This window comes from Crotalus tigris, unplaced genomic scaffold (genome assembly GCF_016545835.1).
Source record: "Crotalus tigris isolate CLP2741 ecotype Arizona unplaced genomic scaffold, ASM1654583v1 scf7180000017741.1442986301:2390832, whole genome shotgun sequence".
Taxonomy (NCBI): domain Eukaryota; kingdom Metazoa; phylum Chordata; class Lepidosauria; order Squamata; family Viperidae; genus Crotalus; species Crotalus tigris.
Genome location: NW_024096608.1, coordinates 598,934 through 612,689, shown reverse-complemented (window position 1 = coordinate 612,689; position 13,756 = coordinate 598,934). Strand labels below are relative to the sequence as shown.

At 53.2% G+C, this 13,756-nt stretch overlaps 1 protein-coding gene across 1 annotated transcript; it reads right to left on the bottom strand.

Annotated features, from left to right (window-relative positions):
• Window positions 1-1,050: 1,050 nt before the first annotated feature.
• Window positions 1,051-11,293, bottom strand: LIPC (lipase C, hepatic type). Its single transcript, XM_039339998.1, has 9 exons — window positions 10,993-11,293; window positions 6,002-6,177; window positions 5,311-5,490; window positions 4,933-5,050; window positions 4,280-4,513; window positions 3,411-3,653; window positions 2,090-2,210; window positions 1,605-1,823; window positions 1,051-1,370 (listed from the first exon to the last, which is right to left on the bottom strand). The coding sequence occupies exons 1-9, from the start codon at window positions 11,078-11,080 to the stop codon at window positions 1,271-1,273; spliced, it is 1,479 nt and encodes a 492-aa protein (XP_039195932.1). The 5' UTR covers window positions 11,081-11,293; the 3' UTR covers window positions 1,051-1,270.
• Between the last annotated feature and the right edge of the window lie 2,463 nt (window positions 11,294-13,756).

Here is a 13,756-nt window from a genome sequence, read left to right as displayed (position 1 = left end):
GGCATTTCCCTTCCACCCCGAGACTCTGGAGAGGAGGTCAGGGAAAAGTGGCACTCTGGATTCTGGGAGGCCTTGGGAAGGGAAGGAAGGTGGCTTCCCTGGCCCATCAGCCACAGCTCAGGAGTGCTGATGGAGCCCCTCCCCACTGTGTTTCCTGCTCCCTGCGAGGGATCCTTGTGACTCAATGAATGTTCTCCCTTTAGAACTGAAGGAAGGGGAGAGTCAGTTCTGTGTTCGCTCTGATGGTGCCATTTGGCTACGGGTGTCACTGGAGTGTGCCAAAGAAGGCAAAAGGGCAGCTACAACCACGCAAATGAGGCCCCAGCCATTTTTTGCAAGCATTGCCACACTCCACAGAATCACATCAGCATTTGAGGGGGCTTTTATGGGCTTCCCTCCCCCCTCTGGCATTCTTCTGGACCTCAGTGCAGAGTTAGGTGGAAGAGAGCTGTTGACGATCCAGGGCTTGGCAGGGCAGGTCCTATTGCTGGATTCTATTGAAATTAAGATGTTTTTAAAAAAAACCCAGTTAGAGCTTTTGCTTCATCTTTCTGAAAATACCAATTTGCATGACTACTTGTTCTTTGCACTCTAGCAACTAGATTGCTATTATTATCCTGGGATTCTAGACAGCAGTCAGAAGAGATGCAAATTGCAAAATATTTAAAATTAAATATCTTTGTGCCATATGACAGAGAAGTGGTATATGTAGATATGGAATGCAGCTACGCCGCCTTCCCACAAGCTTGTGGTATAATCCTTATCAGCCAGGTCAGCCTAAACTATCTGAATCCTTGCTAGCATTCAGCTCAACCTCTTCTAAAGCCTGTTTTTGAAAAGGTTTTTGTGCAGCAGGCCTGCACAACACACTTCCCTTTTCTTCATTTCCTATCCTTTGAGGTATTTGACCTGAGATTATAGTCTTCAGAACTTTAATCAGGTTTCAGCTCAAATGGACAATGGACCGTCCACTGAATGCTCTTCAAAATGAAGCTGATTTTCTCCCTGGTGTGACGCAATGACATTCTTGGGAAGGGTCACTCTCTTAGATTTAGTTTCACTTTATAATTCACTTTATTTGTTTACTCAAGCTAGTCGAGCGTAACAATTTACAGTACATCCTGATCCATCACATTTTTTAAGTTTCACATTGGTGTGTTTGTACAAAAAAAATGTTCCTTTTTTCTTTTCTTTTTCTAAGGAAAAGATAAAGCTGAGTCGCCTCCCTTCTGGACCAGCTTTCTCAAACATTTGCTTATCATCCAGACTCTCATTTCAGTCTTTGGGAACTGACTTCGCATCTCACAAACATTTTCTCGTGACCTGGATAGAGGTGCAAATTATCCACACGCTGAGAACAGAATGTCATTCTGAAAAGAAGGAAAATAGAAAAATAATTAATAAACCAAGTGTGAATTTCTTTTGTGCAAGGCCAGGTGCAGTATGAGAACTGTGAAATGAAAAGATAATGATGATTTTGAGCAATCTTTTCTACACTGCAACATCCGCTGGAGCCGGCTGCGGAAAGCAAGCCCCTGTTGCACACCGGTCACTTCTGGACCCCTTGTCTTCCTCCACCTCCTGGCCGGTCTGGACATACTTACTTCTGCTGAGTTTCTCCTGCCTTAACCCGAATGGACGTCACGATGAGTCCTGGCCGACGGTCCCCCTTTCTCCAAGGGATGATGGTTTGGACAGTGTCCCAAATGTTTTCCCAGATGGCCGTTCCTTCCCATTTCAGTTTGATCATCATCAGCTCTCCAATATCAATATCCAGAGGAACAAGAAAAGTGTAGGTTTTATTCTGAGTGATGCCTTCAATTCTAATGGAGAGAAGAAACACTGTAAGACATATTGCCCGGGGCTTCCCGGCACAGAGGGATCCTTTTGTTTGTGTTCTGCTCTTCCACCAAGTTGTCTTTGCCAGGTGCCACTTCAGCAGCAGCAGTGACAGATTTCCCAATCGAAAACACAACAGTATGTTTTTGTCTCATGAAAGGGGCACCTCGAGGAAATCCGCCTTGGTGAGAAACAGCTTTTGTGCCAAGGCCTATGACATCAGCCATGCTGGGCAATGTTTGGAACTCACAAAGTGATGGAGAGATTTTCCACGTCGTCTTTGTTGCCCGTCAGCGAGATGGTGAATGTTGGATCAATTCGTGGTTCTTGGAATTCGTGGATGAAATGGATTTTAAACTGATAGTGATAAACTGTGGAGAGGAGAAGAGAGCAAGCTGAGTTTTCACTTCCATAGAGACATTATGTAGCAGTTCACCCTTTATTTACCTCTGTCCTAAACTCTGCACTAAAGAAAGTTCAGACTTTCTGATCAATATCTACACCCTGAGCCTTTCTGCAGGCAGGGCACTTTCAGCTGAGCCCCCCCCCCCCCAACTCTGTTGGATGGAGCCTTGTTCTGGGCCAGCCCCGGCGTGACTGGTTGATCAGCACCAAGGGAAGACAATTCCATGCTCCTCGGGAGACATTTCATCCCAGCTGGCTTCCTGCTGACTTTCCTTCCGTTGCCCTGTTCTGAGGGTGGGTGATTCTAAGGGCTGCCCAGGTGTGTATGCTCACTGCCAACTGCTGGGCAAAACTCTCGGACATAAGAGAAACTCTTATGCGAAGACTGACCTGAAGGCCCACAACCTGGGCAGAAGTATGCCCTGGGAACGGGGAAGGGACATCGTGATGGTGTTTTTAAATTCTTGCTTCAGCTCCTCACATGGTTTTTGAAATGTTTTGAGAAAAGAATTACAGGACACTTGATGAAGCCTAAAACAATAGCCGCTTGTCCTGTCTTATTAGTTTTTGTGAAAGGCAACTCTTGTTCTGGACAGCTTAAGACATCTTTTCTTCTGTCCGCAGCACGGTCAGGCCTAGCAAGGGAGGCACGTGGGGCAGGCTGAGCCTCAGGAGAGTAAAGCGCTCCTCAAATCAGAGCCTGAGCTCTGGGCCTGTCCAAGTTGCCACCCTTGTGTGGCAACTGGCCGCTGCCCCGCTGGCAATCTGGGCATCCCTCTCGGTAGTTCGTGGTCATTTGTTCCAGGTAATCTTCCCAATGCATTTGAATAGCCAGGTATGCACATCTGCTTAGGAAGGGGTGCGCACATCGGGCCAACGCTTTCCCTATCTTTCTTGGGGTTTTTAAGAGCTGCAGATGGGTGCTTCTGGCATCCCCTGCTTTCATAAAAGAGGCCGTCTGGCCCCAAGGGCAGGATCTCACCCAGAGGGCTGGCCATATCATTTGGGATAAGACCACCCTGGGGGTCAGCCTGTTTTCCTCTCTGAACTGGTGCCATTTGGAATCTCTGCAGCCGCTGCAGTCTGAGGACGTCCCGCACAGAGTCTGCCCCATCCACAAGACCCCTTTGGGGAGCTGATCCCCTGTTGCCCGCTCCCCCACCAACCTTTGAATGGCATCTGAGGTTGGGTCTTCAGGAAGAGCCTCTGGCTGCTCAGGACCCTGGCCTTCCGAATGTGATAGCCCAGGGTGTTGCACCGGTTGGCCCGGCAGTCAAGGCAGCGTCCCTTGTCAAACATCTGCATGTTTTTGCACCAATAGCCGGTGATCTGCTTCTGGCTGTACCGCAGGGAGTCAATAAAGAGATGAACCGACCTCTCGTGGGCACATTTCACCGTCTGGGTCAGCCCTGCAGGGAAGCAGAAGGGTGGAATTGAGCAAGTCAGGGGCTTCTCCATCTTGCCAACTGTGGAATCGCCCACTCCTCTCCAGAGGGTGCTACCAGAGTCCCTCCACCGTCTCCGGTCTCCTCTGGAATCGTTCCATCAGACCTTGCAGGGGATGTCGGGTTTTGCCAAGCCTGGACCGGCATCCTGGGCAAACGGCAAACTCAACATTGCCAGAGCCCCAGGAACCGGGTCCTTTGGCATGCCAGGCAATACCCTGCCTGTGAACCAAGGGCCTCGTTCAAGGCTCTGCTTGGAGACCCCGGTTTGGCCATCTTGGTGCTGGAGATGATCTCTCCTTCTGACCTAAAGGCTGTCACCACATGGGAAGGTTAGAACCCAGCCCACAGCAGCCCCCTCGTTCCACTCTTGTAGGCTCCACCCATGGTGCTTCCTTCCAGAACTCCTGGCAAGGCAGAACAGGAGAAAGGCCAGGTCAGTGGGAGAGAGAAGTGGGAAAGCCTCCGGCTTGCCTTGCTCTGACCCAGTCAGTAGCCTGCTTTCAGCTGTGAGGTCTGCCTTGGGGCTTCTGAGGGACTCGGCCAGAAGGCTCCCCATCCCGGGTGCCTCCTTTTGTGGCTTCTTATACCTGTGATTCCGTACTGCACAATGTGGTTATAAACATGCATGATGTGGCAGCCAGGCTGAAAAGTTCCCCCGTTGGGGTAGAAGTCAAAGTGTGCCACAGGCTGCTTGATGCCCACGCTGAGGCCCATGTGTTGCCGGGTAAAGGTGTGGATGGCATCCACAAAGTTGGCATCGTCTGGCGATAGACGGTCCGTGGGGGACATGCCTTCAAAGAGGGGGCCAGCAGGGTCCAGGCCTGCAAGACAGACACAGCGAGGCTTGTGAGAAATGTGGCCCAGGAATGAGCCTCAGCTTTTGGCTGAAAACCTCATTTCAGTTTTGGAAAAGGAGGGCAGCCAGAGCCAACAGCTGTAAAGGAGGGGATGAGCAAACTAAAGAGAATTATTCCCATTAACTGTGGGAAGATACTGAATCATTGCTGAGTCAGCTGACCAGTGAACTGGTCAGTAGATCCTTAGTGGAGAAACTTTCCTTCCCATCCAGCTTCACGAACTTCCTCCAGATGTGGCTGTACTCAGAAGCCAAGGGGTCAGCCTTTCCCTCAGCTGCCTTTCTTTCCCAGGGTCCAACAGCAATTGCCTGGTCCTGCCCACCCAGATGAAGCTGCCAAATGGCCGGGTTCATCCTGAAGTCCAACCAGGATGATGGACTCACCAGTGATCCTGCCAATCTTCCCGTTGCCTCTCATAGAGCTGCCGGCAAAACCGGCTACGTGGGCCCCCAGGCTGTACCCCACCAGGTGAGCATTGCTCCGGTGAAACTGCATGGATTCCTGGAAAAGAGCCGGGAATGGAAGACCAAGGCAAAGCAGTGAGCAGCTCCGCAGCCACATGAGTCCAGACCACCTGGGAGGAACCTGGGAGGCCCGAGCTGGTCCATCTGAGCTACTCTAATTGTGACTGCACGGTCCCTCAAGGCCAACGGGGGCTCGGCTGAGAAGGCACTGCAATATGCTCCCCTTTAGGGGTGTCCTCCCCCGGAGGGAGGTTCTCTGGAGCAACCTGCCTGAGAGCTCCTCCTCTCCCTGCTCACCTCCAGCCATTCCAGGAAGCGAGCGATCTCTTGGCCGATGTCGCGTGTGTTCTGGACTGCAATGGGGTAATGTGCGTGTGCAAGAGAGAGCCAATCGGCGATGATGACATTGATGTAAGGCAGTTGGGTTTTGAGCTCTTCGGACAGTTTCCAAATCCATCCTTCGAGTCGCCTGTCCACCTGCAGCCACAGGAGGAGAAGGGAGGGGGTCAACAGCCCCCTTGGAGATTGCCCAGAGTGCGCCAGCACGCCAGGACATCTCCCATTTCCTGACAGCCGTGGGCGCCACCCCACAGCCAAAGGCAGCCTTGGCCCTCCAAACATCCCATTCGCCCATCTGCTTGCAGGAGCTGACTTGAAAGGGATGAAACATTGTGTGCCGCAATTCCATGTGTGTCAATGTATGGTGTGCAGGAGGGGGGTGTTCCTTTTAGAGGAATTATTTCTGGAGCAGCAGGCACGTTCCTTTTTGTGAGCCCCTCGAGGGGAATGGAGTTGAGTCTCAGGACCACGCGTGGCTGATATGAATGCACGGCCCCTCCAGCCCTGGGGGGGGGGATAGAGGGCTGCCTCCCCCAAGGAAGCTCTGCACTCCCAGCTCAGGTGTCGCCTCCCCAGCTGCGTGCAAGGAACAGACAGAGGTGGCAGCAAGAAGAGCCCTCTCCCTTCCCAAGAGGCAAGACCCCCTTACCGACCACCCATGGATGATCATCACCAGTGGGACGGAGGCGTTGAAGGGACACTGCTGGAGAGCTTCCTCCTGGCCGGGCTCCATCAGGCAGCCTTGCTCCACCCTGTTGGAATACAGCAGGAACTTGGCCTGGAAGTGGGGAGGGCCTCTCCTCTTGGGAGGCAGCCGACGAGAGCCTGGAAGAGATCATCAGCAAAGGGGTTTTGCCCAGCTCTGGCTCTGCAGGAGGCGGGATGTGGGACCCTTGGCTTCTGGGTGCCGAGGATGCCCATCAACCCTCCATTGGCTGCCTGCTGAATTTGGGCAGCCATTCCCGTCTCACCCACTGGCTTGATTCTAAATCAGAAGCTACTCAACCCTGCCGTGTCTCTGAAGAAGCCCAATTGGCTTGCTCCAGTAGGCTAAGTCAGAGTCAAGGAAGTCAACCTCCCAGGTCCCCCACAGCTCAACCCAGCCTGTTTTCATGATGAGTCTCCCTGCAGTTAAGGCCAATACACATCACAACTCACAAATCTGCAAAGGGACTCTTTGGGGGAATCATCTGCACAGATTTGGTGGATCAGACACACTCTGAAAACATCACGCTGAAAAAGCTGTCTGGGGTTCCACAGAGAGCATCAGGGATGCTGAGACATTCCAGCCCTGAAGAGATTGGGGGCCCTGAGTTTGCACCATTGTCCCCAGAAGGCCACCTAGGGCACTTTTATAGCAACCTGTGAGTTTTGTGTCTTTGCCAGGCAACAGAGAAAGCACAGTGTTACTGCTCAACGTCTGGCAGCCTCGGAGAAGCAAGTGGCTCCACCGCAACCTCCACGTTAAGTGAGCCTCCCAGAGGTCTGGGGTGCCCCTCTCCTCCCATATGCAGGCCCTGGAAGAGTTTCAGCCACACAGTTTATCACGTCTTTTGAGTTCCTGCTTTTATGTGTGGGGCTCATTAGAGCGCTTGCCCCCGTCTTGCCCTTCCAATATATCCCAAAACTACAAGTTGCTGTTGAAGGGTGCATCTGAGCAGCGCCCCCCCCCCCAAGCAATAGTGGCGAATATCTGTAGCTCGGGTGTAGGATGAGGGTGGGGGTTCTTTTTCCGAGCTTGAGGATTGGTTTCCAAACATTTCGTTACCAGGCTAGGCGACCTCTTCAACAGTGTTTAGTTGATGTCTGTGTCAGTGTTCTACTTAAGGGCTTCAGGTGTGGGAGTGTCAAGTGAGGGTTTTGTGGTGGACCAGGTGTGAGTCATCAGTGAGAGGCTTGTGATAGGGAGGGTAATGAAACATTTGGAAACCAACCCCCAAGCTCCACTCACATCAAAGCAAGGCAGGCTCTGCAGTCTGGAGGGGCTGCTGGGTCCCTATTTTTAGCCTCCATTCTCAGCTGTCAGGCACCTAAAACCACCAGTGTCTCTCATATCCTGCTGGGGAATCCCCTCACAGCCCCACCTCCTCTTCCCTTCATTTCTTCTCTCTTCAGTGAATTGCATGAGAGCCTGACTTGATAAAACAGAAGGATTTTCATTAGGCCGTTGCAAGAAGCGCAGGCGTAATATTGAAGCACAGCCTCCCGTCTGTTGCGGCAAAAAGGCACCAGAGACCCCCTTCCTGCAGCAGAAATCTGAGCTTGCAGAAATGCAAAGGAGAGCCGGTGTTCTTGGGCCCCAGGAAGCACCCAGTGCCAGGCTACCCAGCAAGTATTAGAGCTGCAGATCTGCTTGCTGAGCAACAGAGCTGGGTGAGGATCGCTAATGGCTTTTCTTGGTGCCCCATGGGCCTCAGAAACCCCTTCTTGCTGACCTCTGTGGCCCCTGAGTTCCCTGGGGTCCCACCTTCCTTTCCTTTGCAGGGGGGAAGATTGTGCCAGAGGTCACCCGGTTCTTTCTGTGCCGCTGAATGAGTCAGAGACCTGCCCAGAAGATTGCTCTGATCTCCTAATCTGGCCGTCCACTTCCTCTGTTTGCTCTTCCTGTGCAAAAGGAGGACTTTCGATTGTCGAGTCCGCTTTGCTTGAGCCGTGTCAAATGCAGCTGGGGGAAAAGACACAGGATGCCCAGGACTCTGGGCAAAGCCACGAGGGATCAGAAAGACTCCCCAATCCAGGGAGTGCCAGCCCCGCTGTCTCCATTTCCCAAAACACCAGTTTGCTCTTGGGTGTTTTTCCTTTCCTCCCCAGGTGGTGAAGCTGAGAAGCAGCTCCACAGCAGGTGATGTTTCAGTAGCAGAAGCGATGCCACCCACACCAGTGCTGCTCATGTAGCAGCAATGTCTCCCCTGAGCTGACTGCGGTGGTGGCTTCATTGCAGGCAGACCCAGCTGGTCCAGAACTGTTGGCGCCATTGGAGCCACTGTCATCTTCCACCAAAGAGACCAAACAAAGAGTAACATTCCTGCCTCTTTTCGGAAGGAAGGCCCTGGGGAAAAAAAATCTTGGCCAATTTCACGAGTGGAGGAGCCCTCTGTCCCCCAATGAGTCCTGCTTCATCTGCCAGTCATCTGCCACTGGGTGTAAAGGTAATCCAGGAGAAGAGAAAACGATGGGCACTGCAGAATGGCATTGCTGTGCTACTCAAGCCCAGTTTCTCCCCAACCCTTCCCCTGGGATCAGGCCAGCAGAACCCAGGGAGGGGAGGAATCTGGGTTCTGTCTCTAATTCTGAGCCTCCTGCTCCACCCCGGCCATAAAGGATCATTACAGCCAGAAGCAGAGATGAATGCGGGGAGAGCATCTTCTGCTCTCTGCCATGTGTTAATTCAGGAAGAGCACAGGCTGTATATTCATCAAATTTATGTGGCTTCTGCACTGTATTTAAAATCCCTTTATTCATAATTAACTAGGGTGAATTCTTCCCACACATTTCTTATTTGCAGGTCCAGAATAATTGAATGCAAAGTCTGAAGATTCAGGAAGAAATTAAATTCTCCCATTCATAACTAACCAAGGCAAATATTTCACACATCTCTAGCCTGTATTTCTTATCTGAGGAATTTGCAATAAATGGAGACTGAAAGGAAAGGGGGAAATGGCAGGTTTAGCAGAAGCCATCTCTGTCAGCGCAGCCAATCATCCTTCAAAGCTCATGGCAAGCATCTGCTACCAACATGGTATCAAGGGAGGTCGTTTGCTACCTGGATGTCACTTAGAACCTCAAAGTGGTGGCGTGAAAAAATCATATCAAAAATCTTTTCTTTAATCAGATTAGTCTGCGGTGCACAAAGAGGCTTATATTATATGAATTGTCAAGCCTTTGCAACCCAGGACTTCTTCCTCCCAGGACTTGCAGCTGATCTTAAAAATAGGCCTAGGTGCCCTTCAGTTAATACAGGAAACGTGGGGTGCTCTTGAGGCAAGCAGGCAGCCTAGTCCTTCTGCCCTGCAGGAGCTGAAGAAGGACGATGCCCTGCTTGAGGGAGCAGGTGAGGCTGGCAGAATTCAGCTGCTCAGAAATGAGCCTGGCGGCAGCTTCTCTTAAACCAGGCAGCTGAGGAAGCAGTGAGATCCTCAAAAAAAAATCTGCCAGGGTTTCCCACATCTTTGCGACAACCCCAATATCAGCCAGCGCCTTTGGAACCGCATCACCAAATCTCCCCTAGAGCCAGTCTTCTTTTCAGCTGTAAAAGCCAAGAAGGAATTTGGGCACCAGCAAAATGGAGAAATGGAGGTTTTTTTTTTAATCAATTGGTCCTGGCATGTCTGTTTTCTAAGTTCTGACAAAGAGGGGCCAGTTTTTTTATTTAAAATATCCTAGTTTGCAGAAATGATGAAGGGGAAAAATTAATTTTCCTTCAGCCCCCCCAAGCAAACGTTATTTTCCTGCAGCCTCAATTTAAATCTCCAACTACTCCTGCAGTATTAAAATCTTTTGTTTTGCATTCCCCCCCCCCCAAAAAAAGTTTGCTTCTTGATCTTTCTTGCACCAAGCAAAGCTGCCGCCCTCCAAATCCCTGGCTGAAAGGGAGCCCCAAATCAACATCCTCGGTGTGGCTGCTAAGCAAACACTGCTCACTGGCCTCCAGAGATTATCTCTGGCTGGTGTCCAAAGTTCTCCTGAAAGGGTGAGGACCCCTTCATTCCCTGCTTGGGAGTCCTGCTGGCTTTCAGTGGCTACTGGCAAAGGAGCTTCCCTAGCCCAGAGTTAGCTCTGAGGAAGGAGGGAATCTTGTGCCCGGCTGTCCCAAACCAGCCTGGGAGGACTCCTAAGAGTGTGGGGCAATCTGAACTAAGCAAAGAGGCTCAGAGTCTCTGCTCCCCTTTGGGAGATACCTGGAGCACAGTTTTCCCCTCCTCCAGCATCTGGAAGGGGAGCAACATATTCCCCCCTCCCCCCCAAGGAGAAGAACGAAATAAGAGTCTAGCGGGGCCTTTTTGTAACTGAATAAATGCAGGGAGGATGCAGCTGATGGCAGGAAGCCTCTTTGGTGAGGTGGGGAAACAAGAGACTCTGAAGGACAGGCTCAGGCCAGGGGAGGGTCTGGCCTCTGGGGAAGGAGGGGCTGGGCTGCTGCTAATCCAGCAGGCGAATATTGCTTTGGGAATACTGCAGGCACAAGACAGGGGAAAGTCAGCAAACTCCAGGACACCCACAGGGACAATGCGGCAGATCTCTCCCCCCCCCCCGCTGCGATCAAGAGCTGGAGAAAAGGGTCCCTCCAACTAAGTGGAGGGAAACTTCTCTGGTCTTCCTTCCTTCCTTCCTTCCTTCCTTCCTTCCTTCCTTCCTTCCTTCCTTCCTTCCTTCCTTCCTTCCCCCCCCCTCTCTTTCCTTATGAATGAATATGACGGCTCTCCTTGACCACACTACACTCCCTTTACATAAGGAAATGCATTTGCTGCTCCCGACCCCACTCAGGGGCTAAGTCAGCCTACCCAAGGCCTCCTCTCCTCTCATCTGGACAGGAAGCACCGATTCCAGCAAACGGCCTTGTCCCTTGGAAGCCGAGGGGGGGCTGTTTGGGCCGGACCTTCTTCCAAAACCACTGTCCCTGCTCAGGGGCTGCGGGCTTACCTTTCTTCCTTCCGCCATTGGGGTTCCCTTCGGCAAGAAGTGCGCAGAGAAGGAAGAGCAGCAGCGGAACAGCCATATGGCTTCTCATGGCCCCTTTGCCTGACACCCGCCGGGCCACACTGATTCCCGGTGAAGGGATGGAAGGACAGAGCCGGTCCTCTTGTCCTGGGTAGGCAGTGAGGACTAGCAGCTCATTAATGATTAACCTTTTGCACGGAATTGTCTGTTTCTCTCTGTGCTCCGTAGACAAATCGACTGTCTGGCCTGATCAGAAGCTGTTTTTGTCTCTGGGGGGCCTCCCCCTCCCCTCCCCCTCCCGGCACTGGGGGTTCCCTGGATGGGTTTTGCATTCTTTCCTGATGACAGGGAGAAAGCAACGCTGGAAGCAGTGGGGCCAGAGGAAGCCCACTTTGCTTCTGCTGACTTTTCTCATGACACATTGCGAAAGGGCCAGTGGGAGGGCAGCCTCAAGGCCTTTGGCTTATTGAGGTGGCCCCCCTCTTCTCCCACCCGAGCAGGAGTGAGACTGGCTTCCAAAGAAGACTCCCTCCCCCCCCCCCCCGCCTGGCGCTGAAGAAGAGCTGCTCTCCAGAGGCAGCTCGGAGCTCATGGGGCACATGGGGAGCATGGCCAACAGCCCCGTCTGGCTCCTCTGGGATCCTCCCCTGGCCAGTTGGTCAACATGGCCTTTGGCACTGTCCTGTCTGCCCTTGTCTGGCTCCCCCTCCCCCGCCTGTTTCTCATCCCTTTCTGTATCTGCAGTTGCCACCCCCTTGAAATCTCCCCCAAATCTGCCAGGGTTACCACAGCTCTGCCCCTCCTTTCAGCATTATTTCTTGATTTCAGCAATTGGAACTATAGAAGTCCAACCCCCCCCCCGGACTCTTACCCCCCCCTTAAGGATGCCTTCCATCTTCACCTGTTCTTGCGCCCACATTGCTGATCTCCGGGGGGGGGGGCAATGCTGCTTGCTCTAAAACTGAAATGGGGGGCGCATTCGGACAGCTACTGAGCCGGCACCGGCTTCCTTGACTGGCTGGGGAGATGAAGAAGCCCCCAGGAGTGAAGGGCGGTTTGATGGGGGGGGGAGAGAATGAGGCCAATCGCTCCGGGTGCTGCCGCGTGCGAGGCGAAGCAAACAAGGGAGACAAACCAGACTTCCCAAATAGAACCAGGCCGGGCTTCTGATATCGGGCCGCCCGATCCAAGGGACTCTCCTGGGTTGAACGGGGCAGTCCACGCCGTCCACGCCACCCGCGGGCAGGAGGGCAGAGAGCCCGGCTCCCTGTGGCTTGGAGGCAAGTCAGCGGAGTTCGTGGACCGTCCCCCCTCTTCGCTGGCCAGCCTGGCTCTCTGGACCTCAAGAGAGGGGCCGGGACCACCGGAAGAGAGGGGTCCCTTTTGCTTCTGGACGGGGGCATTTCTCTCTGCTTGAAAACGCCTCTTGCTTCTTCCTCGGGCTGCGTGTTGCCGACAGGAGGGCTCACAGGAAGGCGCGCTGGCCACGGCAGTCCGCCCCCCCCCCCCATTCTGAGCTAGACTGAACAGCAGGCTCTTATCTCGGCAGGGCCACCGAGCCCTTCCGCTAGGCTAGGGAGAGGCGCTTTAGTGGGCGGAGCGAGGGATGGGCTAGGATCGGCCGGAGTGAGAGAGCGGCGCCCCCCGCACTGGCCTGGCCCTGCCCGAAGCACCCCCGGGCCGCCCACTTCTGGCAGGGGACGCCGAGGAGCTGGCGGCCCCCCCCCCACCCCTCGGCTCTTTCTGCCAATCTTGGAGCGGGCGGGGGGGATCTCCCTCCGGGGAGGGGCTCCGAGAGGGCGGGGCCGGCTTCGGGACTGGCTTCGGACGATTCTGTGCCGGGCAGCAGTACTTTGCACCCCCGCCCCCCCCGGCAGAAGTCCCGCGGAGCTCGGACAACGGAGGTCCTTGACCACGGCCCCCAGTTGCCCCAGGGCATCGCTTGCGTGCCAGAGAAGATTGGGTGAGGGCGGCCCCCTTGAGATGCTGGGAGGGGCTGGGTTTGCCTCCTGGAACTCCTGGGGTTCTTTGTCGAGAGGGGCCCTTGGATGCCCTCCCGGAGGCCCAGCACCAGCACCGCGCATCTCGGGGGGATCACTTCTTCCCAGATAGACACTGGCCTCGTGATTGGGAGAAAAGGCTCTTCGTTCCCCGTCCCTCTGGATGTCCCTCCGGATGTGTGGAACCAGCCGGTTCAACACGGGGGCTGGAGACAGCCAAAGAAGCCAGTTCGAATTCAGAGTCCAGCACCTTTGCTGAAGTCTGAGCTGCTCCGTTGGCTTGACCAGAAAGAGGCTGCTGAGCTGGGGGTGGGGGTGGTGGTTTCCTTTGGGAGTCCTGTCAAATGCTGGGTTGTCTATGTGTGTGCGTGGGTGGGTGAGAGCCAGAGAAAGGCCTGTTGGGTTCTTTTTTAAATTATGCCCAGTTAATTGACCCACAAGAGACACTAACGTCCTGTATCCTGGAGTGGGGCTTCTTTATGTCTCTGGTCTGTAACAGTTGGGAACGGGGTTTATTTTGTAAAAACAAATGTATAAAAGTGATATGTGAGGACTTCCTATATTCCATTGTGTTGCTTTCTCTATATTGTTTCTATGATAATCACTGTTGCAATATACCCTGACAATGCTTATACTTATTACTATTCAATTGCTACTATTGCTACTCCCTATTATTCTACTACTATTTCCTCTAAACCAGCGGTTCTCACCTTTTGGGGGTCGAACGACGCTTTCACAGGGGTCGC

Coding starts and splice junctions, on each gene's coding strand:
- LIPC (XM_039339998.1), bottom strand. CDS start 11,080: ATGAGAAGCCATATGGCTGTTCCGCTGCTGCTCTTCCTTCTCTGCGCA. Junction 6,178..10,992: donor CAATGGCGGAAGGAAGAAAG/GTAAGCCCGCAG, acceptor GATCTCTTCCAG/GCTCTCGTCGGCTGCCTCCC. Junction 5,051..5,310: donor GCTTCCTGGAATGGCTGGAG/GTGAGCAGGGAG, acceptor GCTCTTTTCCAG/GAATCCATGCAGTTTCACCG.